This window comes from Triturus cristatus, chromosome 8 (genome assembly GCF_964204655.1).
Source record: "Triturus cristatus chromosome 8, aTriCri1.1, whole genome shotgun sequence".
Classification (NCBI taxonomy): Eukaryota; Metazoa; Chordata; class Amphibia; order Caudata; family Salamandridae; genus Triturus; species Triturus cristatus.
The window spans coordinates 859,846,983-859,869,165 of NC_140591.1; the positions used below are offsets into that span (position 1 = coordinate 859,846,983).

Sequence of the window (22,183 nt, forward strand, 5' to 3'; positions counted from 1 at the left end):
TCAGAAGAACAACAATTGGGTAGACAAACCGATCTTAACCTGTGCAACAAGACAATCTGTTTCACGGTGATGCAAGACGCAGAACCTGCTTCCTGGAGTTCCAGCAGCGGCTGCCACTAGAGGGCGTCAGGGTACCACCCACCTCGATTTTAAAGTTATGTGGATGGTAATTGCCAAGAGCCAATAGCATCCACATAGGTTTTTTGTTTAAAAAAAATAAATTAACAAGGGTTTTAAACCTGTGCCGGGTGCTGCCTCAGTGCCTGACTGGCTCTCTCACTTGCAGTGCTGTGCAGTCAATTTTGAGAGGGACACATGCTCTAAAGAGCATGTGTCCCACAGCATTTTTCTATTTAAAAAAAAAAAAATCCCTAAGCAAGCTAAGGGCTGGTCAAGTGCCAGACCTGCCCTGTAGTTTTCGGGGGTCTGAAGAGACCTCCAAAGCATGATGCACAGTAGTGCCATGTTATCAGGCAGTACTGGGTGTCTAGGGTATAAGCACTGTATTCCTGAGACTGCCTGTCATACTTCCACAGCCTGCAAGCAACACCCTTTTCCAACTCATCACCTGTCACGTGTTGGGAAAGTGTTTTGCTTGCAGCCTGTGAAGAATTGCGGGCATGTGACTTGCGGTCACAAAGTCATGAGACGCTGTGGCCTTGAGCCACATGCATGCAACAATAAAAAGATTTAAAGCATAAATAGTGGCTTTAGGTCCTGTACTCCTTAGTGGCAGCCTATGGTTTGCTTTTATTGTTTCAAAAACAGTAAAAAAAGAACCACAGGCTAGTCTGACAGGAGTGATGGTAGGCCTACATTCCCCTGTCCCACTTACCTGACAAATCCTGCTCTAGAACACGCACGTCGGACCGCAACAGGGTGTAGTGCAACTGTTTCAGTCCAGGAACAGCTGCACTATTGAGAGTGCCAAGCGTGCACTCTCAGCTTACCATGAAAGTACATGCTTTAAACCGCTATTCTGTGTGTGCTGAAGCATGCACAGTGCATAGGGCAGGTCAATTCCAGATATCACGCCCTGTGACAGCTTGGTTGATAAAGCAACAGTGCTTTTTGGATCTGGGCCGGTACCACTCTATCATATAACACATTTGGGCCCCCTGGTAATACCCTTTCAGGTGGGGTATTCCCAACCCCCCATCAGCTTGACGCAGGTACATCTGATTTAGAGCCATGCGTACCTTCGTTGTGATTTATCAAGGAGGTGACATAGGTGCCGTCACTGCAGCCCTTTCAGGAATGAACCCCGACTGATCAGGGTCAATTAGATCCTGAATACAGGGGCCCAAGCGAGAATGCTAGTGAAGATCTTCAGAGCAACATTCAATAGGGAAATAGGCCGGTATAAGGGGCAATGCGCCGGATCTTTGCCCGGTTTTGGGAGAAACATGACTGCGGCATCCGCATGGAAGGGGCGAGATTTCTGGAGTCACTGAAAGAATTATAAAGGTGTCAGGAGCGGGTGAGTATGGGTGCAAATGCCTTATAGAATTCTGAGGTGAATCCATTCTCACCAGGGGCTTTATCCGGGGTAGCTTTTGAATGGCCCGAAGAACCTCCTCAGAATGTATTTTCCCCGCTAATGTAGATGCTTCAGTATTGGGAAGTGAGTTCACAGGAACAAGTGCCACATAAGCCGCCACATCATCCTCAATAAGTGTCCCTGCTGTGTATAGGATGGAATAAGAGTCCCTACATTCTTCTGCTATTTGTTTATTGACATATACCCGATTCCCCAGCGGCTCCTCAATGTCAGAAACCCTTCGCTAAGTGGTTTGGGCCCTGAGACACTGTGGAAGTAGCCATCCTGCCCTATTGCTCCCAGCATAGTACAGCTGTCTTGTACGTAGGAGCGCATATTCTGGTGAATCTAGATCTACTGCCATAAGTTGTTTTTGTGCTGCCCCAAGTTGACGCCTCTCTTGGAGGGAGCCCGTAGGTAAATGTACTCCCTCAAATTCTTTAACTGTCCCTTCCAGTTGTTCACGTTCGGCCCTCCTATCTCTATTAAGCCTAGACGCTATTTTGATGAAATGACCTTGCATGACTGCCTTTAAGGTGTCCCACATCAGTGCAATGGGCATGTTGTACGTGTTGTTGGTTTTTAAAAAGGCCTGGACTACTTTTTAGATCTCGCTTGGCGTTAGCAGCGCTCATGCGCTGCTCTCGCCGAGTGCCTTTTGCGATCGATTCTTCCAAAGCTTTCCATGCGCACGTACGGATGGACAAAGATGGCTGCTCTCGCCATTCAGCCAAAGCTAACATGCACGCGTACGTACGGACAGTGGACAGTCCGACGTCATCTTGTGCCGAATAGCTTTGTATTGTCATGGCACCACACACGGAGGGACAAAAAAATGCACGAGCATGTGGACAGCCCACATGGCGGCGTAATTTTGCTTTCCCTCCCTCACGCGTGCATGGCGGCGTGCTTTTGCTTTCCCTCCCTGCTGTAATTTAGTTTACTGGTAGCGGTACATGATAATGAACTTGAAATTAACCGGCAGCGCTGTTTACAAATGTGTGGCAAGTCATGAAGCGAACTGCCAGATCAGGCAGTGCTTAATTCACCAAAGAGACTTTGGTGGTGCACTCATTTGGACACGAATTACGCCTAAAGGTATTTCTATGAACTTTTCAAACTTAATTGGAGTGTGTACACCGTTGAGGTTGCATTTACCTTCAAAGTTACTCACCTCAACGTCTCAAGCTGTCAGATTATGCAGAGTGTATACGCTGGTGAGTGCAAGCTCCGATGTCGGCTCGTGGTGGGAGCTCGTGAGCCTGCAAGTTACTTGCTTCAAGATTCCTGTATTGGTATTTGTGTGACGCGTGTCGATGTTGTTCGCGTCACACATCAGGGTACTCCGAATGGGTGTCGCGGTTCGCATCACACTACGGGGTATGGTGACGTTTAAACTGCAACTTCTGATTGATGTGATGCACGTCGTCTGTGCTTCCCAGGATGCAGCTGTGCTGCTGTTGTGAGGTGTTAGTTGCCAAGGGAGGGGCATGCTTGTCATGGGCAGCGCGTGGAATAGGGTCCCGGTCTCATGCCAAGTATTGGAGGGTGCGTTCAGTCAGGCGCGTTGTGATGTGTGTTGCCAAGCTGTGTCTGCGCAGTGGTGCCTGTCCACGTCACAGGAAGACTAGAATCACCTGCAAGTGGTTGCAGTGTACGGGAAGGACTGGTTGGTGTTACCTTAAAGTAAACGGCAAGCAAAGGGGTGAGCCAGCTATGGACAATTGGACCTGATACAACCTGCTGTACCTTTAAGCAAAAGAACTGTGTAATATTGTGCTGATTTTATTCAGGTGAGAAATCGCTCACGGGGAGGGGGAGGACTTTGATGGTTTTGGTCACTTTTATCCTTTGCCATCATAAGTTTGGTGATGATGCTATGCTATGTATTTTTCTAGTTCTGGTATCATTCTGGTGCCATGTTTTGTTTCATGCCATATGTCATTTCTGCCTAGATGTGTTTCTTTTATGCAAGTCTGACCTTCTGCAGGTGGATGTTTTTGTTTCCCCAGTATGGTGGTGTATGGGTGTTATGCCACGCTTATTTTGCTGTCTGAGTGTGTTATTTATAGCATGCTGATATATTGATGCTATTGATGCCCTGGGTAGAGCTTACTACACAGTCACACACAGGCCAAACACTGTCCACGAGCCCCTCTGATATAGCCGGGCACTGCAAGTCTGAACTAGCATTAAAAATGCAATAGGTCTCGCCTTTGATTAAGTTAAAGCCATTTGCTTTGCTACACAATACCATTAGCAAAGCAAATGGTTTTAACTTGATCAAAGGCGAGACCTATTGCATTTTCAATGCTTGTTTGATTTTGGAATTGTTAGCATCGTATGCAAGTAACTTGTGGTTAAGTCTCCATACCCTCTGTCGGGGTGTCCCTCGGGGCAATCGCAGTTTAAGAGTAATGGGTGAGTGGTCTGATAATGCCAGCACACCGATCTCGGTCGACATAGTGACCAAGGTAAGACGAGGGGATGTCAGAAAGAGGTCTATACCTGCATATGTCTGGTGTGCCGCGGAAAAGAAAGTATAGGCCCTTGTGGCTGGGTTGCGTTGTCGCCACACATCTACCAACCCCATGTCTGCTGACCACCTCTGCATTGTCTCTGAGAGCGCACCTGATTTGCCCCTTTCTCTGTATCGAACTTTCTAATTGTGAGTTCCCAGCTATATTAAAATCACCCCTATCAACATGTCTTCATCTGGGGAGGATACTACGTTTCCCAAAGCGTTCCTGAGAAAGATTTCCTGATGATCATTTGGGACATATAAGGAAGCTATCATAAAGGTGCATCCCTTTACCTAAAATTTTAGGGAAGGCAACCCACCAGGTATCTCTGCATGAGTTTTAAGTATCTTCCCCGAAAAGTGTGATGCAATCAAGATGGCCACCTGCGTCTTTTTTCCTGGTCTCGAAGGGAAGAATTGGCGATCAAACCAGCAGGATCGAAGTGCTTCCATTGAATCGTAATAAGTGGGTTTCTTGTAGCAAACAAATGTCGCATTTGTCCTCCTAAGAAGGGAAAGAATTGCAGCCGTTTTGCAGAAGGAGTAAGGTCCCGTACTTTGAAGCTCAATATTTTGCTGGGTGAATGACGCACAACTGTAAACAGAAAGATGGGAGACCATCACACTAAACACAACCTCTGAGGACATAAGAAGATGGGTATTGTGCTGTAGCCAGGAAGAAAAAACTGTCTTGCAGAGGAAGAAAGTACCCATCCAGTCCAGGGCACTTGCATAGTCCCATCATGAGTTACACAAAGCAATAATGGAGTACCCTGAGCCCCATCTAAAACAAAACCAAGTAAGTGTGGGGACTGCAACCGCCGAGCCCCCCCCCGCCCCCCCCCCCTATTAATATGCAAGAGCACTGGAAAGATTTGGTCCTGTTAAGGGGGACCACAACTAAGAGGCTACCAAACCTAGTCATAAAACATTGTGTGACGGGCAACCTCCAACTGCTGGACTATAGAACATGACTGGGTATAAAGGATACACAGCGCCCCCCGGGAGCCAAGAAAAACCATCAACGATCTTGATGGGAAAATAAAGACGAACAAAAAAGGCCAAAAACATCATAAACAACAAAACAATAACAATACCACTTCTGGGAAACAATGTCACCATTTAGGAAGGGTCTGTCTGCCAGGCGGTCAGTCATTTCCGCACCACGATGTTGGAGGGAGCGGGAGCCCCGCCATGCCATAGTTTACTACCAGAAATCTGGAACACAATGCCCATGGGAACCAAGCCTCTGTCAGAGCCCGTCAGCCCTCCACTAAGACTTCACACTCCGCCAGTGTCCGAAACATTGTCCTGCTGCTGAAGTTGTCTCAAAAGTGCTTCCCGTTCCTTGTGGCCTATCGGATGCAGAGGGTTTCACCAGCAAGTCCTTCCCAGTTGAACATCGGCACCTTGGTTTGGTACTTAAATGTATCGGGGATCTGAGCTGCGATCAACAGGCTCCCCTTTAGAAGAGCAGTCAAACCTCAGCACAGAGTGTGCGTCCTCCAGGATGCGGATTCAAAGATTTGCGTAGTTGGAGGGTGAGTGGCGAGAGATCTTGAAAAATGCTAACTTTTATCCCCTCAAAGGTCATAACTGGCAAGTCTCTGACAGCTGTCATAATCAATGCCTTCTGTTAATAAGAGTGGAGGCATGTAAGACTATTCTGTGGCTACCCTGGGGTTGTCGCCGGACGACCTGCCCTGTGAGTGTGATCAATAGGAATTATCGCCCAGTTCTGGCGCTACATACATAAAGAGCCTCAGCACATAGTCCTCTAATTTCCTGCAGTCTGCCTGAAGGGGTACTCCCCTGATACAGGTATTGGACTTTCGAGAATTGTTTTCCAAATCTTCCAAGCGGTAGTGCATCTCTTCATTTTTATCGTGCAGTTCCAATATGTCGCGGACATGGTCTTGGAGTTCTTCTCTCCGATCACCAGATCGCTCCAGGGAATCCACTCGATCCCTCTCGCCTGGCGATGTCTGGATCGGGTGCCGGTGCTAATCCACCGCGGCCCTCAGCCTCCTGCTGCACTAGACAGCTGCCGCCATTTTGCGTATCTCTCACTGGAGCTGGTCTCGCCATCGCCAGAGTTTCTGCCAGCTGCAGCGAGCGCCATATCCCTCAAACCGCTCGCCTCAGGTCTGGACACATCTCACACCTCTTTATGGCTAGGTGATAGCCTCAGTGCTGGTGAAAACAGAGCGTTGTAGGCCTTGTCCAGTTGAACTTCACAGAAGACCTACTACACCGCTGCCATCTTGGCGACGCCCCTCTAAACTCGCTATTTAAGTGCTTCCTTTGTATTATTTTAACATTCAGGAGCATTTCACTTTAGTACATCAGTGTATATCACTTTATTGAGAGGAATTTATTAACAGTTTGAATAAATGCCTCACAATATAGTGGCATAAATTGATGCACTAAAGTGAAACACAATGTTAAAAGCATACAAGAGGAGCCCCATGACTTTTAAATCCCACCAGTCGCCACTGAGGAGTTCCCTGTCAGAAGGAGCTACAGTCGAGGTTCATAGTGACAAATGCTTCCCTGTCTGGATGGGAAGTCCATTTACATCATCGGGCAGTGCTCGGACAGCGGACAGTCAAGAAGGCCCAATACTGCATACATTTTCTGGAACTGAGAGCTGTGTACCTGGCCCTCCATGATTTTCTTCCATGCCTGAAAAAGAAATCAACGTTCCAGATTCCATCCGACAATACCACAAACATGCATTACCTAAACAGACCAGAAGGCACCAGTTTAAGATCACTTTCCATGCAATATATGTCATAGAACATCATCAGAAGACGAGGAAGGCCCAGTCTCAGTCAAAGTCTATGGTGTGGTCGTGGTCTCACTCCCGAGGCTGCTCTAGAGATTGTTCATCTTAAAAGTCAAGATCATGAGATAAGTTGAAAGAGTTAAAAAAAAAAAAAGCAGAAGAAGTCAAAGAATGGCTTGTCTATATCTCGCCTCACCCACTTCCTAGGAGCTGTGCAACGTCTTGGGTAACTGCAGGCTTCGACCTCTATCACCATCCTTAGAACTGGCTCCGGCCCTCTTCTCAGTGCTGAATTGAATGCAAACTAAAAGAGGCCATAGACAGAGGTACCTGACCAAATCTCTCTGCAGTGCCTTCAGGCTTAAAGTATCTGAGGTTGCCTCCTGTCAGTTACTGCCAACTGGTTTGTCCCCGATGCGACTATGCCCTTCGATTCCCCACCAGGGATTCTGTCCTGACTCCAGACGCCGTGGCAGTTGGCACAGCCCGAGTGTAGAAGCCCACACAGACACAACCGATGCTGGAAGGGGAGCTCTCATGGTTAGCCACCACGACTTCATCTGAGGGTACAGTCACCCCAACCACATCTTCATTCCATTTCTGAGACATTGCTCCATCAATACAAAATGCCTCATCTTGTTGAGGACAACAAACCCATATATATGACTATGAGAGACTATTCGTTTACCTGCAGGATGTCAGTGGGCTTGATGCATCCCTTGACTCCGGCCTCCATTCTCTCCACTGGCTACAGCAACAGAGGAATCTGGCTCCTTTGCTATGGTTATAATGAGAGCAGCAGAAGTACTAGACCTTACATTAGCAACTGCGGAGGTAAAGACCAACATCCTGACAGAGGTCCAGGGCAGTATTCTCAAAAGCCTTTACTAACTTTTAATGAAGCTCTAACAGATACACTACTTGGAGCTTGGGCAAAACAAGGATCTTGCCTACTGTTAATAGGCAGATTGCAAAGCAGCATAGGCCTGCTCCTAGAGACCCTGTCTTCCTTTTCCAGCATACTACTCCAAAAGAGCCTTGTGGGGCAGAATTCCACAAGTAGAGTAATCCCAAATGCATTTCCGACCACCCTGCTTGACAGCCTGAAATGCATGGAGTCATTCGCAGAACGGATGTTCTCTTCGGTCAGCCTTGCCTTTAAAGCTGTAAAAACCATCTATGTCCTGGGCATATATTTGCAAGTGTTGTGGGATATGGTGGTGGACATATTGCAAACCGTTTCAGATGATATTAGACTCTAAGGCCAACAATTTATTCAGTATAGCCAAGAAATAATAAAGTACTCCTTTTCGGACCTGGACACCACTGACTGCTAGTGTAGAGGAGTCAGGACCACCTTGGTGCTTAGACGCAATGTTTTGGAATTGCTGCACAGGTTTTTCTAGTGACATCCTACAGTCCCTAATGGAGATGCTTTCATTGGTACTTATCACTTTCAGAAACCAGGCGGATTCAGCTGTAGATCGCTCTAAAGAAAGCAAAATTACCACGCGCTCTCTTTGGTTGGCACTGCCAGTACAGCAGTTTCCCCAGCAGTTTTGCCTTTTTTGAGGCTTCGGAAGGGAGTTCTAACAGAGGCATTGTCAAAACCTGATTTAACAGCAGCAGCCTTCCAAAGCCTTAGGCGATAGAGGCCGGAGATACAGCCGTCAGCGCCCAGGGCCCCTGAGACAACAAACTATTAAAACTCTTGCCCCTCCCCCTGCAGCTGCTGCGAAGCCGATTTAATTTTCTACTCGCTGGTGCACATCCGACTGGTAGGAGGTTGCACCACCTTTTATCTCCCCAAGTGAAGGAACATCGCATCCAACGAAGGGAGTCATAGAGTGGGTACCAGCATCAGAAATCAGGACAGGTTGGTATTCTCTTCCCTTTTTGGTGCGTAAAAATGATGGAAGCCTCCACCCTATCCTCTACCTTCAACCTCTGGCCTTCTTCCTCAGGAAGTACAAGTTCAAAATGCTCACCCCGGCCCAAGTTTTGTCTGCCCAGGAGACTGGATGGTGACATTTCAAATCTCTGTCCTGTAGTCTGACTGACTCTACCTGTGGTTTCAAGTATGCCATGAGCATTTTCAGATCTCAGTGCACCTTGGGTGATCACTAAATTTCCCTCAAATGAGGGTGGTAGTCGATGCCCATCTGTGGAGGTTGGGCTAATAGTATTCCCATCACTCAACGATTGCTAACGGCGGGCCCACCTCATACAGTTCTAACCACCTCTAGACAAAAGCCACCCTGCTGACATTGTTGGGTCTTTCCATCAACATACCAAAGTCACACTTGAACTCCTTCACAATGGCTCCCCTTCATTGAACCTGTCCTGGACCTGGTGCTATTCCAAGCCTTCCCTCTGCCTCAATGAGTCCAGAACATTCAGACTATGATTCTGATGTTTCAACCTTTGACCTGATCAGTGAGAGCAGCTCTGAGGCTTTTTGGACTTCTGTCTCCTGTAGAAAACAAACGTATTAGGGCATGGGATTTCATGATATGGTAATAGAGTACCCATAAAACGGACGTCACAAACATACAAATCTATGTACATGAAAAGTGTTCAGTGGTTTTGGTGGTCTAAAGGTACTAACACAATTGACTGTCAATACTAATGTTGTATAGATTAAATTTGGGCTATCTGATGGTGTATATATAGTATCTCATTTTAATTCATAATCAACAGTTGTTTTGGACAGGATAAAAGGCAAAAAACATCATTTGGTACAACATTTTCCACAGAGAGTAATTACCAACACCCCATCACAAAAAAGAAACTTGCAAAGAAAATAGTTAAGACGATTCCACGAAATACACCACACTTTCCTAGTGGCATAGGGTTAGTCTTCATTGAGGACAAAAGACAGTCAGATATGAATTCACACATCAAGTAGATAAGCCAGTATGGAGAAAAGGAAACATTGGCACATGTTTTGGTGAGTAATACAGATCATCCATCTGCCTTCATCAAGACTTTAACCAATGGTTTTGAATATTACGTGTATCTCCAATATGATTGGAAATATCAGGGGTCTAACCAAAAAATAGAAAAGATATGTACAAATGTATAATTAATGACAATATTATTACCCACCTTCCTTGAATGTTTGTCACAAAGAGAACAGAAGACAAAAACTATCTTTGACAAAAAGTATTGATTATACTGAATCCTCCTCTATCTCTCCTGCCCAGAGTTCTGAAGTAGGTCAACAAAGACCAACCCAAGTCATCCTATTGGCTCCAGGCTGGCAAGGAAAGTGTGATATCCAGAGATTCTGGCTATGAACATTTGTCCTCTGATCTGCCTGCCCCCTCAGGAAGACCTCTTATTGCAACAGCAGGACTGGATCCTGCACGCAAGCCTGCACAACCTCCTCCTTCATACGTAGAAAATGAGTGATATATTTAATGGCGTTTGATCTTCCTCCTGAAGTAGTAGATGTCATCTTGACAGCCAGGTGTCCCTCCACTAAAACAGTAATTTAGCACCCTGGGTGAAGTTTTTTTTCTGGTGTTCGTCTTTACAAATATCCAGTGTCTACGTGCACAGTTGTCTGACATAGTTAATTTGTATTTTGTTAGCTCTGCAGGGCCTTGCTTTGGTAACAGTTAAAGATTATGTATGGGCCCTTTCAGTCTTTCTACATTTTCCTGATCAACCATCTTTATTCAAATTACCTGGTGTGATGCACTTTTTAAAAGGGTTTACTCACTTCCTTTGCCAGCTCAATTTGTGGTGCCTCAGTGGGACCATAATTTGGTCCTCACTTTCCTTACATCTACCCCGAATAAATCAATGCACAGCTCTTCCTTGCACCTAGTTACTATGAAGACTACATTTCTCAAAGCGATTGATTGAATTTCAGTCGGTCCAGCAGCCGTATTCCTCCTCCTTCACACACAAGGTAGTCCTCAGGACAAAAGTGGCACTTCTCCTGAAGGTTGTCACACTATTTCACATCGGATTATCATTCCACAGTATTAACACCCTGCCAGCCTTCTATGCCGCCCCTCATCCATCTAAAGAGGAAGAAAGATTTCATCTCCTTGACATTTAGATCGCTCTGAGCTTTAACTCCAGCTGCACCAAAGAACATTGTTTGGACAAATGTTTAGATAGTGGGCAGAGGGCTGGGCCTTCTTAATAAGTATACTATGTCAAATAATTTCCATTGATTGATATCAAACACTGTGTTGGTATATACAGCAGTGTAAGACAAATTATACAGGCAGAGCCGAATACGCATGCTATAGTGGTGGAGTCAGGCGGTCTATGCAGTCCCAGGAGCAAAGGCCATGTCTTTGTGCTCAGGAACATGATCACCAGTCACGACTTTCTGCCTTGAAAAAGCCCTCTGCCGATTGGCCAACGGGCGAAACATGTGTTGGCTGTTTTCGTTCTATGTGACTTTCATATTTGGAACAAGTCAAAGTAAAAAAATAAGCACACTGTGTTTGATATCAATCAATGAACTTTGGAAATTATTCCACCTATTATACTTAAGAAGGCTCAGCCCACTACCTAAACTACTGTACCCGGCAATAGCTCTTGGGTGTAGCCATTTGTGAGGCACGTGCCACTATCAACATTGGGCCCTGACTACTGTAGCACAAAAACCCAGACTCATCCACCCACCTCAGCAAGCTGCATTGGTTGGACAAATGTCTGTGATCAAGAAAGGGAAAGCTGTTCAGAAAAGAACCATCGCCAGGTGATTTGTCTTATGTATCAAGATCTGTTGTGTACCGCCCAAGAAACAGCCTTCAAAAGGTCCATGTGCTCATTCCATAAGCGCAAAGGCTGCTACTACTGCTCTGGCCTGCAGTATGTCAGTCTTGGGCATCACTCCGCATGTTCACGAGGCACTGCAGCCGGGATAGTTGAGTCCAGCAAGAGGGGCATTTTGCCCGTCGTTTCTTGCAGGATTCCCTGCTCTAAGCCATTTCACAGACCTACCACCTGGGGAGGTACTACCTTGGTATCTATTCACAGGGTGAGAAATCTGCAGGTAGAAGTATCCAGCAGAAGAACAGGTTAACTTCTCTTTAGTAAACCCCTTTCTGGTGGATACTCTTTCTAGTCTTCTATTTCTCATCTTTTCACCCACCTTCCAGTTCTGTGCAATGGACTTATTTAGTCCATGCTAGTAAGGTTCTATAGAGATCTGCACACTGGAGCAGTCTGTTTATTGATGGCTTTGCGTCATACGGCACTGACCGATACTAGAAAGAAACTAAAGTCCGCGTGTGGAGTTGACAGCTATGTAGGGACCCAGACGTTCTCTCCAGGGCGAGATAGACTTGATGCAGAGCGGCATGACTCCATCTACCAATACTCTAGTGATTTGCTGAGAAACTTCTCCGGATCGGGTCTGGTGCCTGGGGGTATTCCCAAGGTGAGGGCTCTGTGGTCAGATAGTGTCCACCAGAAAGAGCTTTGCCAAAGGAGAGTAACTTGTTTGGTGCTGACATCTGCAAGGCGGCAACATAGAAAACGATTCACAAGACATTATTGTTTAGATTCATAAACTGGTGCCAATGCCAAAAGTAGGAGGGAAAACCTGAGAACTTTGTTTAAATAAAGAAATTGCATTTGTCAAATTACACTTCGAATACTTAGGACTGTTATATTTTTTGTTTCTTCCTTCTGCCCACCAGCCGCCTTCTGATAGATACAACTGTCTTCTGAATCTATTATAATATTTATGAGTTTCACTGAAGATCCTATAATGCAGAAGACAAACTTACTTACCTTTAGTTTTAGTTCTAGTTCTGCATCGTAGGAATCTTCATAGAAGTCCTAACCGTACCACCTGCCATCCCTGACAAGGTAGTGTTTGGCAATGGAAATAAATATGAGAACATATATATCACCTATTTCACCGCAAAAAAATAGAACTGATTGTGAGCCAACTGCCAGTAGAGTACATCATGAGTATGGGACGCTCCTTGAGTCTTAAAAGAGGCAAGATGTTTTTTCCCCTTTTTAGGTCTCGCCTGAGACAGCGCATGCTGTGTCTTCGAGACATTTAGTAAGTGGTTTTTAAAAGTGCCACCAGAGGCTTTTGGTGGCCTAAAGCTTGAGTGCACGTGAGCGTGCACGCCCGCCCGCAGCCGCCATCTGCCTTTCTGTCATGGCTCATTAAGCCTCCTCCACCCCCTTGCTGTCTGCTCTCACTACCCCCTCCCTTCTCCCACCTCCCTTCTCCCCCTCCCTCATCGTTATCTATAACATTACACCATTAAGCAGTCTTAGATCTTTTTCAATATGCAGTAACTGGTTTACTTTCGCTGTAAAACCCAACTACACACACTTCTGTCCTACTTCATTTCACGGATCTCTGCTGTTTCTACCCCACGCCTCTATTTTCTTCCCTTGTGCCGTCCTTTCGCTGGCTCCATTCTCGCCTACTTCTTTCTATAATTCCAGTGCAAATCCCACAACTTTTACTAGTTTCTCCGTATGGCTTTTATCTCTCCCGCCGTCCACAGCTCCTCCTCTTTCCTCCCCCTCCCCCTTTCTCTTTCATCTCCTTTTTTGTCTTCACGTCTCATAGATCCTTTCTTCTCTCTTCTGTCATAGCTCCCCTCTCTTTCACCCTCCTTCGTCTTCATTTCTCTATACTCCCTTTTCATTTTTAGGTCTCGTCTGACCCAGCGCATGCGCTGGTCTGGTGAGACTTATTGAGAGGGCTCCAAAAAGTGCTACCAGGCCAGCCTAGAGCTACAGTGCATGTGCGCGGGCGGGCGCACGCGCCGCACTTTACCGCGATTACTTTCACTTTCGCGGCCGCTTTGATGTTTGATCGCGATCACTTTCACGGCCGCTTGGCATAGCCAATAGTTCTCGCATTTGGGACCTTATAAGTATTTAGTTATGCAACTGTTGCATGGCTAAATACTTATAAGGTCCCAAAGGCGAGACCTATTGGCTATGCCAATGCTTGTTAACTCCTGTCTCACATTTTATTCTCTCTTATTGTTTCTTTCCTCTCTCCGTGTTTTTCTTCCTCCCCGACACCCTTCTACCCAACTCTTGTCTCGCGAACTCCTACAACCTCGTGTAATTTCCTTGTGCACAGAAGTGATCGGGTCTCTCCTGTGTTAGAGGGGGGTTTCGCGTAGAAATTGACTGAAAGCCCAGTGTCGTTCGCAATCACGTGTCAGACTTCAGTGCTTGGAGGTGTTTCATATGTAGGCGCTATTGCAATGTATTCAGACGCTGGTTTATTTCTGCAGTGTTTCATTTATAAAGCGTTAAATGTAGAGGCTGACTCATTTTCTCAGGAGCTGGGGAATTCCCAGTCCGACTAAACTGCGTCCTTTCCAGTGGCTATAATATACTCACTATCCGATTTGACCGCCAGCTCTTTTGGACAGTTAGGGGCTGTATGTACGATCTGTCACAAGGGCCTCTGGAATTATGTGGCAAAGAACGACCCAAATAAACCTTAAGGCTAACTCAATCAATTAGCAGACTGCTGCAGCATATTGTGACAGCATACACTTGCTATTTTGTCATTTTATTAAAGGTGCAGATTATACCGTGGATTATAGACTATGAGACAAATGCAGTAAATTCCCAACTATAAGGAAAACACCGCAGATTCAACATCGCATAGTTCCAGTGGCCTTGAGTATAGCACGACTTGCGGGAATTGGTAGATCTGATAGCAGAAGGAATACGGATGTTCTGCACACAAAAGAAAGTACCTCTTGTATTCTCTTAAATTAAATAACACATTTATGAGAGACATAACATGCTCAAAAACCTTTATTAGTGGGTAAAATTTCTCCTGCCCCCTTTCTTTTTATCTTCAATCATCTCTTGCTTTCCCTTGCTTTCGCTCCCTATGCCCCTCTACCTCCCGCTTCAATGCTTCTCGGCCCGTCTTTCTTACTCCTATAGATCCGGTTGTCAGCACTCTTGCAACTAGTCCTTTCTTTCTGCCTCTCTTCCCTCTATGTGCTATCACGTCATTCTCCAAGCCCCCTGGGTGCCGAGGGTATTCTGGTCCATGTCTCAGGCTTTTTGCATCTTAATTGTGGAAGTAGAGACAGGCACCGAGCAGCCTCTAAACAGGAGCACCCAGTGGGGACTGGAGAATGACGTGCCTGGGGGAGCTTGGATGCAGGAGGTACTATCCACAGCTTCTGGGCTCGGCTCTCGTTAGGCTCGAGGCACTAAGGGGAACTCAGGCCGACTCATGGGGGGCATTTGACTGGAAATATGCTCAAGCCGTCACTGACTCCCTCACCACTACCCCCGACAGAGGGGAAGGCCTTGGTTGAGAGCTGGAATCTGGGAAGTGCAGAATACACGCGGATCAGCCTCTGTAGTGGTTAAATCTGGGTGACGAATTCACAAGTGTTTTGTCCATAAAGATACGATAAAATTATTCAGAAATTGATACTTACCTTGTGTACATCTATTTACACCTACACAATTGTATGCTAAGAGTTTGTCCAATCACACAGAAGTAACTTTACGCCAGGGGTAAGAAGTAGGCTTTCCAAGGTGTGGTTAGCCTTCTGAGTTGGTGCACACCAAAAATAGTGATTTTGCAAAATTCACAAAGTCTCTCTGACCCTTCTCACCCTGGAAATGGTTAGAAAGTTGCTCCTCCAAAGGACAGGAGTAAATCTCTTTACAGGGAGGGAAGGAGGGCAAAACACTCCTAAACTTGGTGGGCTTGTAGGTAAAGGACCCCCTTTCTTTGGGAAAAAATGTTACCCCGTGGAGCAGAAAAAATGTGCAATTGCTCATAAGGCGGTGGCTTCCCCCAAAGTGGGGTTGCATTGTACACACAGTTCCAGAGTGTAGGTAACGCAACATCAGAAAAAGTTATATTGGATTGTGATTCCCAGTAATGTGCTGAAAAGCTGTGACACAGGTTTCCAGACATTAGAGTGAGAATGTCTGTAAATTCCAAAAAGTACGAAAGTACATTCAAATGAGAGAGGCAATCTCAAAACTTACCTTTGACCTCTTCTGAATTGGGCCTGGGAGGCCCTATTAACAAGCATTGGCATAGCCAAAGGTCTCGCTTTTGGGACCTTACAAGTATTTAGTTATGCAGCACAATATCCTTGGTGCAACAACATCAACTGTTGCAAGGCTAAACACTTATAAGGTCCCAAAAGCGAGACCTATTGGCTATGCCAATGCTTGTTAATGTAAGCCTATCGATCATTTTTTTCTACTTTGTTTCACCCTTTTCTTGCACATCGCATGCTGTAATGCAGGCTTGAAGCTGCTCTTTAGCCGTTCATCAGTTTGCTTTACAGGAAACCATTTAGCTTGATAGCAAGTTAAAGGGTGCTGCTCATGACAAATGTACTGACAAATGGACACTGACACCCTGTGTGGCAATTCATTTAACAGGACTTATATGGAAAGTGTTCTGGGGTTTACTCATGCAGCAGGGAATTATTCTAACATTTATGACTTCATTGACGATTCCTACAATGCAGACCTAGGACTACTAGTAAGTAACATTTTGTTATGGTTTAGGCTTCTGGTAACGAGTACTCTGTAGTAAATGTGCTACACAAAATAAATATATAATGCATATGTACATACTGTTCTGAGTCCTGGTTTCATTTTTATATTTATTTATGACTGGCACTTTTAAAGTAAAACTGTACATATTCTATCCCTCAGATTGATTTACTGTGTTTGTGTGAATCCAACTTTAGCCTTTATTACATGTGAACCTAATGTTCTCCTTTTCTCTTGCCCAGATCAGCTCTCCGTGCCAGAAGATGAGAAAACAGTATTGCTTTTGGATATTGAATCAGTTATCACTTTTTACTGTAAATCTCGCAGTGTAAAATACCAGTCAAGCCTCAGCTGGATACATCTGCTCAAGCCATTGGTAGATCTTCGCATTCCACGCAGTGATTTGTACAACTGTTTCTATGCGATCAAGAATAAGTATATTCCCAGGTAAAAATAATCCAGATATTTTGTGAACATAATTTCTTAGCATCTGAAATGAAAAATCACATTAAAGCAATATAGTTGTATCTCCATTTATAAACATCATCAGATATTTTCTTCTGCAATACTGTTTCCATATTGCGAGTTGAATTGCTTTATTTCTTTTGACATTGTTCCATGTCATTTGACACAGACTTTGATAACAATTAATCAAATATATTTAAAATTTGGAGTGCAAATTATCCAGTGTACACCAGATTTTTTTTATGGTTCGGTGAAATGTGATATCTTTTCTCATAACTAGCCGGATATTCTGAACTGCTACTCTTAAGCATTAAATTGACTTGTGCTTATTGTTGACATTATTGTATGCAAAAGCGTATCGAGAAAGCGCTTACTTATTTTGGATTAAGTAAAGACAATTTACTGTCTCCTCTGGGACACTATGAATCACTCCTATGCTTGGCCCTCTTTTAAGAATGAATGAAAAAGGACAGAGAAAATCTCTCCAAGTTAGTGCTGAGTTAACATTAATTACAGAGACAGTAGGTTTAACAATAAATGTCCCCACACCCACAGAGGCAAATCTAGATTCATATTCCAGTTGAACAATAATTCTGCTATTATGTATAATTCACATCAACAGTTAGGTTGCCTCTCAAGCCTGTCACCTCTAGGATAGGAACACTTACCGATGCCCTATCTTTATGGTACCTAAGACTGAACAAAATGAGTCGTTCTTCTGCCCTTGATGCACCACACAAACAATTTGGATTTTTAAAGTTCCCAGCTGTTTACTGTATATGTATTTAAAGACATTATTGACAGGTTCACCTGCGTCATTCGTTTTCTGTCACCTCATTCTCTAGTGCGGTCCTGAAAGGGTTCTCTAAAGTCTCTAGTCATGAATAGAGATTACCTTTAACTTGTGTTGTGGGTTTCGATCCGCTTCTAAGCTTCTGTCCAAGTATTAGTTCTTTTATTTCCATCCTTGGATCATCAGTAATGATATATGTTCAAGGCCCATCCCTTTGGTGCCTTATCCTCAGCCATCTGTTTGCAACACCCACTCTTCCCCAGTCCTCCCACTAGACAATGATTGTCTTCCAATTTCCATTGTCCTACTTGAACAAGGCTATTTCTAAGCTTGCGGAACCTAATTTCAATTATACAACTGCAAAGCTTAAATATCCCTCATCTTGTAAATATTACAGCAATTTAGAGAATAAAGAAAGATACAATCTAAGTAGCAATTAATCCTGGAGAACATTAGGCTGACTAATTTCCAGTATGTTTTCATAGATTCCATATTGCCAGTGTTCTCTGTAGGACTTTATCCACTCAATATTGGGAGACTATACTAGCTGTGAAGCACAGCAGTTAGGAAACCTCATGTACAGTTTATAAGCCCCATTACAAAACAAGGTATTGCACCACTTCAGTCTTAGTACTGACTAGAAAGTACAGAACTGGGACAAATAGCTTAATGTTTGAAGTGTCAAGCCGTCAGATTTGTAATTTATAGATTAGCCATTGACCCTGGTACTTGCCCAGATGTAAGTGACAGTAGCTAATTAAAATTCCTAATCTCACTGCCATAAAAAAAAAATACCTGGCTTCAGATTGTTCCCTTTTGTTTCTAGAAAGTTACCACCTTCGAGACTGTTAATGTCCTATATGTGTGAAAGAAGTGTTAATGAAGAAAATATCAATAAATAGTGGGTGGTCTTGAAATAAATATTCAACAGGGTAAGTGTGCAATCCCGGGGTGTTCCCATAATTATATGTTAAGATGTGGCTTTTACGCCCTGTAATCCCTCATAGAGGGGTCTTTGATATAGAGAAAGAAAGAATGTCCTGAAAGTGTGGCTTGGCCATTAGTTCTAAATGGGTATTGGGCGCCTATTGTGGACCCAGAAGTCCCTGGCCGTGAGCCATCCATATATTGAACTGTCCTAGGATGATGACTACAGCCTCATCATTTCTCTGACATACTCAGGCATTAGACGTCTGCACTCGGAATTTCCCGTTAATGTGTTCCAATCTAATAAGATGGGTTTCTTGCGTAAATCACTTTCTGCCATGCCCCATTGTAAAACTTCTTCCCACCATGTATCTACTCTGGGAGCTTGTGGGGATTTCCAGCTCTTCATAAGCAGTCTCTTGGCCAGTAGCAGAGAGATGCCTGCAAAGCGCTGCTTCACTTTAGAACCATACTGTAGGCACCGACTGGATGCATCATTGCCCCAGGTAACGCCAGAGTTTTTCATAAACGTATAACCCCATCAATGAGAGTGCGCATGTGTATGTTGGAGGTATTCCCGGCGTCCACCACAAGAGGTCATTGCTCATCTGGGGAGTGAGTGATGGAAAGAGTGCAATGCTGCCTGTTGAGTTTGAGTTGGATACATTATTCTGCGAGGAGATGGAGCTGGAGCTGATGGCGGCTGGGCCGTCCTCAGTTCCAACGCCGAATGGATCGCTGCTATTTCGCCCTGAAGGGCTTGTTGTGGAGAGAGGGTTCCCCCGGCACTGTCTTGAGTAACTAGTCTTCGCCGTCACCGTCTAGGTGCACGCTGTGACCTCTGCGGGGCTGACCCTATGGTTATTCCTATCAGAGTCTGGAAAATATTGTTTCAACCTTTCCCAAGCACTCTCTGGGTTATCAAAAAAATGAGAAAGTTGGTTGTGTATTATTTTAAGTTTGGCTGTGAATAAAACAACTTAGTGAGGCTGGCAGTACGTAGGTGTCTTTTTACTTCCTGAAAGGAGGCACGCTTATGCTGTACAGCAATTGTGTAGTCCGGGATTATGGAGATCCTTGAATCATTGAGGAGGATAGGTGCTTTTTCTAGAGCCACTTGTAGTAGCACATCACGGTCCCTGAAGTTGAGGATTTTGGCTACGATAAGTCATGCAGATGCACCTGGAATGGGCTTCCTGGTGGGGACTCTGTGTCCCCTTTTGACGGTGAACATGTCAGAGAGCAGAAAGGGCTACCTCCCTCCTGAGCCATTCCTCGAAGTATTGTGTGGCACGGGGGCCCTTCATTTCTTCAGGGAACCCTACGATCCGTACATCATTTTTGCTGGACCTCCCTTCAGCATCTTCAGCTCGTTTTGGAGGTGCTCTACCAGTCGACGCATTTGTGAAATCTGTGCATTGTGATCGTTGTTGCTTGAGGAAAGAGTGGGCAATGTTGACTCATTAATTTTAACCCTATCTGCTGACTTACGGTGGTCGTCCTTAAGTAGGCGATATCTGTGGTGATTACACCTAGTTGCTGTGCGATGGCTGCTCGGGAATTACGAACGTTCTGAAGTATAACATCCGATTTGTCTACGGGAAGTGTTGGTGACATATTGCTTTCACTAAGAGAGTGAGTCGTGAGCATTCAGAGGGTGAGGAGCGGTAGTAAATGTGAGCCGTTAGGGTGACCAGAATTTTAAAGCCAAAAACAAGAACATTTCCCCAGAATAGGAGGACTACAATTTTACTTCAACCCAGCACACAGAATGACAGTGCCCCTTAGCAGAGAATTACAAAAGAGGCAGTAAGAACATACATAAAATGCCATTTTTAAAGTTAAATTGCTTTCTTATAGCAGCTGCTAACTATACCTGCTTTGCAAAACATAAAAAGATACCTCCCACCGTCCCAGCCGATCCTCTCTAAAACCAGGACATGAGCTTAATTTCCTGAAATCTGCTGGTACGGCTAGCGAAAAACCGAAACTGTCTGGGCAAATCGGGGACGCCTGGTCACCCTAGTCAGTGGGCAACAGCGGGCACTCTGGTATAGGGCAGCCAGAGCCAGCGGAACTTTCTTCCACCCCAGGCGCACCAGGGGTATGTAAATACCACCTCAGGGCCGCTCCTCTGGAGTCATGTTGCAGCTGTACAGTGGAGTAGTTTGTTGGTCGCAATGCAGAGTGGGCCGGCACCACTCTGGGGCCGCCTGAGGCAGCAGAGATGCTTGGCACACGACCGCCTGCGTTTTACCCAGCCACGACAGCAGTGCGGCATCAATGGGGAAACCCAGCTGTCTGCCCAGGGTGCCTCACTGGGAATCCCTGGCTGCAACCGTCCACTTTGCTGCACTGTCTTTCAGAAATTTCACTGGTACACACACCTTAGTTGCACAGTTTGGGTCTGTAGATGTTTCTTCTTCATCACCTGTTATTTTTCTGCGAATTTCCCAATACTTAGAAGACATTCTTATTAAATTGCAGAGGTTCTGCCCAACAAACACCGTGCATGACCACCCCTCCCTTTCTGAAGCTCTGCCACGAGTCCCTTTTAGAAAATCCCAGTTAAAACCAGTATTGGATGAGGTTGAATCATGTGTCTGTTAAAACTATCCACAGGAGTGAGAAGGCCAGCATGTGTTTTTTGTACTTAAAGTCAAATGCCTGTGCCTCTTCTCCCAGTGGTTCCACTAGTCCATTAAATGTGCTACTTGCACCGTTTAAGAGGCTGTCGATTATGGGGAATAAGTGATTGACTAAAATGCAGATATATTATTGTGACAGGATCATACTGTTTTACCATGGCCGAATTCACTACTGCAACTTATTTGGCAAATCAGCTCTCATTGAAATGGTTAAGACCAGGTACAGTGTGTTTTTCGGTCTAAAACACAATCGATGCAATGTGTAGAATGTTAACTTGTGTATGTACCATGGTGTGTGGCCAAAATGCAGCATGGTGGTCATGTGTATACGTTTATAAAAAAAAAAATCGTTTTTTTATTTTCCAATTTAATAATCAGATACATTTGTTCATCATATTCGTATGGGATCTCTTAGAGTAATTCCTACTCCATCACGTGAGAAACAACATCAGATAGTGAAAGCCTTGTAATGCAACATAGCCTTAATGTCACCAAAAAAGTTGTTTGAAATTATTTGTCACTAATTACTGCATGTGGCACATTAATTGGGTATAGTGAGCATTTTTTGAGCAGAGTAATTCTCAATTTTACTGAAAACCATGAGGTTGTTCCCAGTGACCTCGAATCTTTGCTTGAAACTCTTTTTATTCATTTTTGCTCCTCATTCAATAAATGCAGTAGTCGAATCATTCATACAGTTTACACTTCAAGCAGGGTATTTAACGGTATGGTCTCTGGAGTGTCTGTCTTTCTGTGGGGAGAGATCGTGCGAGGGGGAGACATCGTCCCTCAATGCGTGGAACATAACTGTTCCTGGTCCTCTCGCCTCCTCCTGCATACACCCCTGCAGTCTCAATAGCCCGATAGGTGGGCAAGGTGCCCCATATTTTCTCTTATTTATGCGGGCAGCTCCTGCTTTGATACACACCTTTTTTGCCCAATGACACCAATCCATGTCCGTTTCCCAATACAGGTGAGCGTAGCT

At 44.9% G+C, this 22,183-nt stretch overlaps 1 protein-coding gene across 4 annotated transcripts in view; it reads left to right on the plus strand.

Annotated features, from left to right (window-relative positions):
* Positions 1 to 22,183, plus strand: part of TBC1D23 (TBC1 domain family member 23) — a 558,574-nt gene that overhangs the window by 97,079 nt on the left and 439,312 nt on the right. For all 4 annotated transcript variants that reach the window (XM_085622378.1, XM_085622377.1, XM_085622376.1 and 1 more), the window contains exon 4: positions 16,608 to 16,812. In XM_085622378.1, coding sequence (XP_085478504.1) covers positions 16,608 to 16,812 — 205 coding nt within the window. The remainder of the gene's footprint in view (positions 1 to 16,607; positions 16,813 to 22,183) is intronic.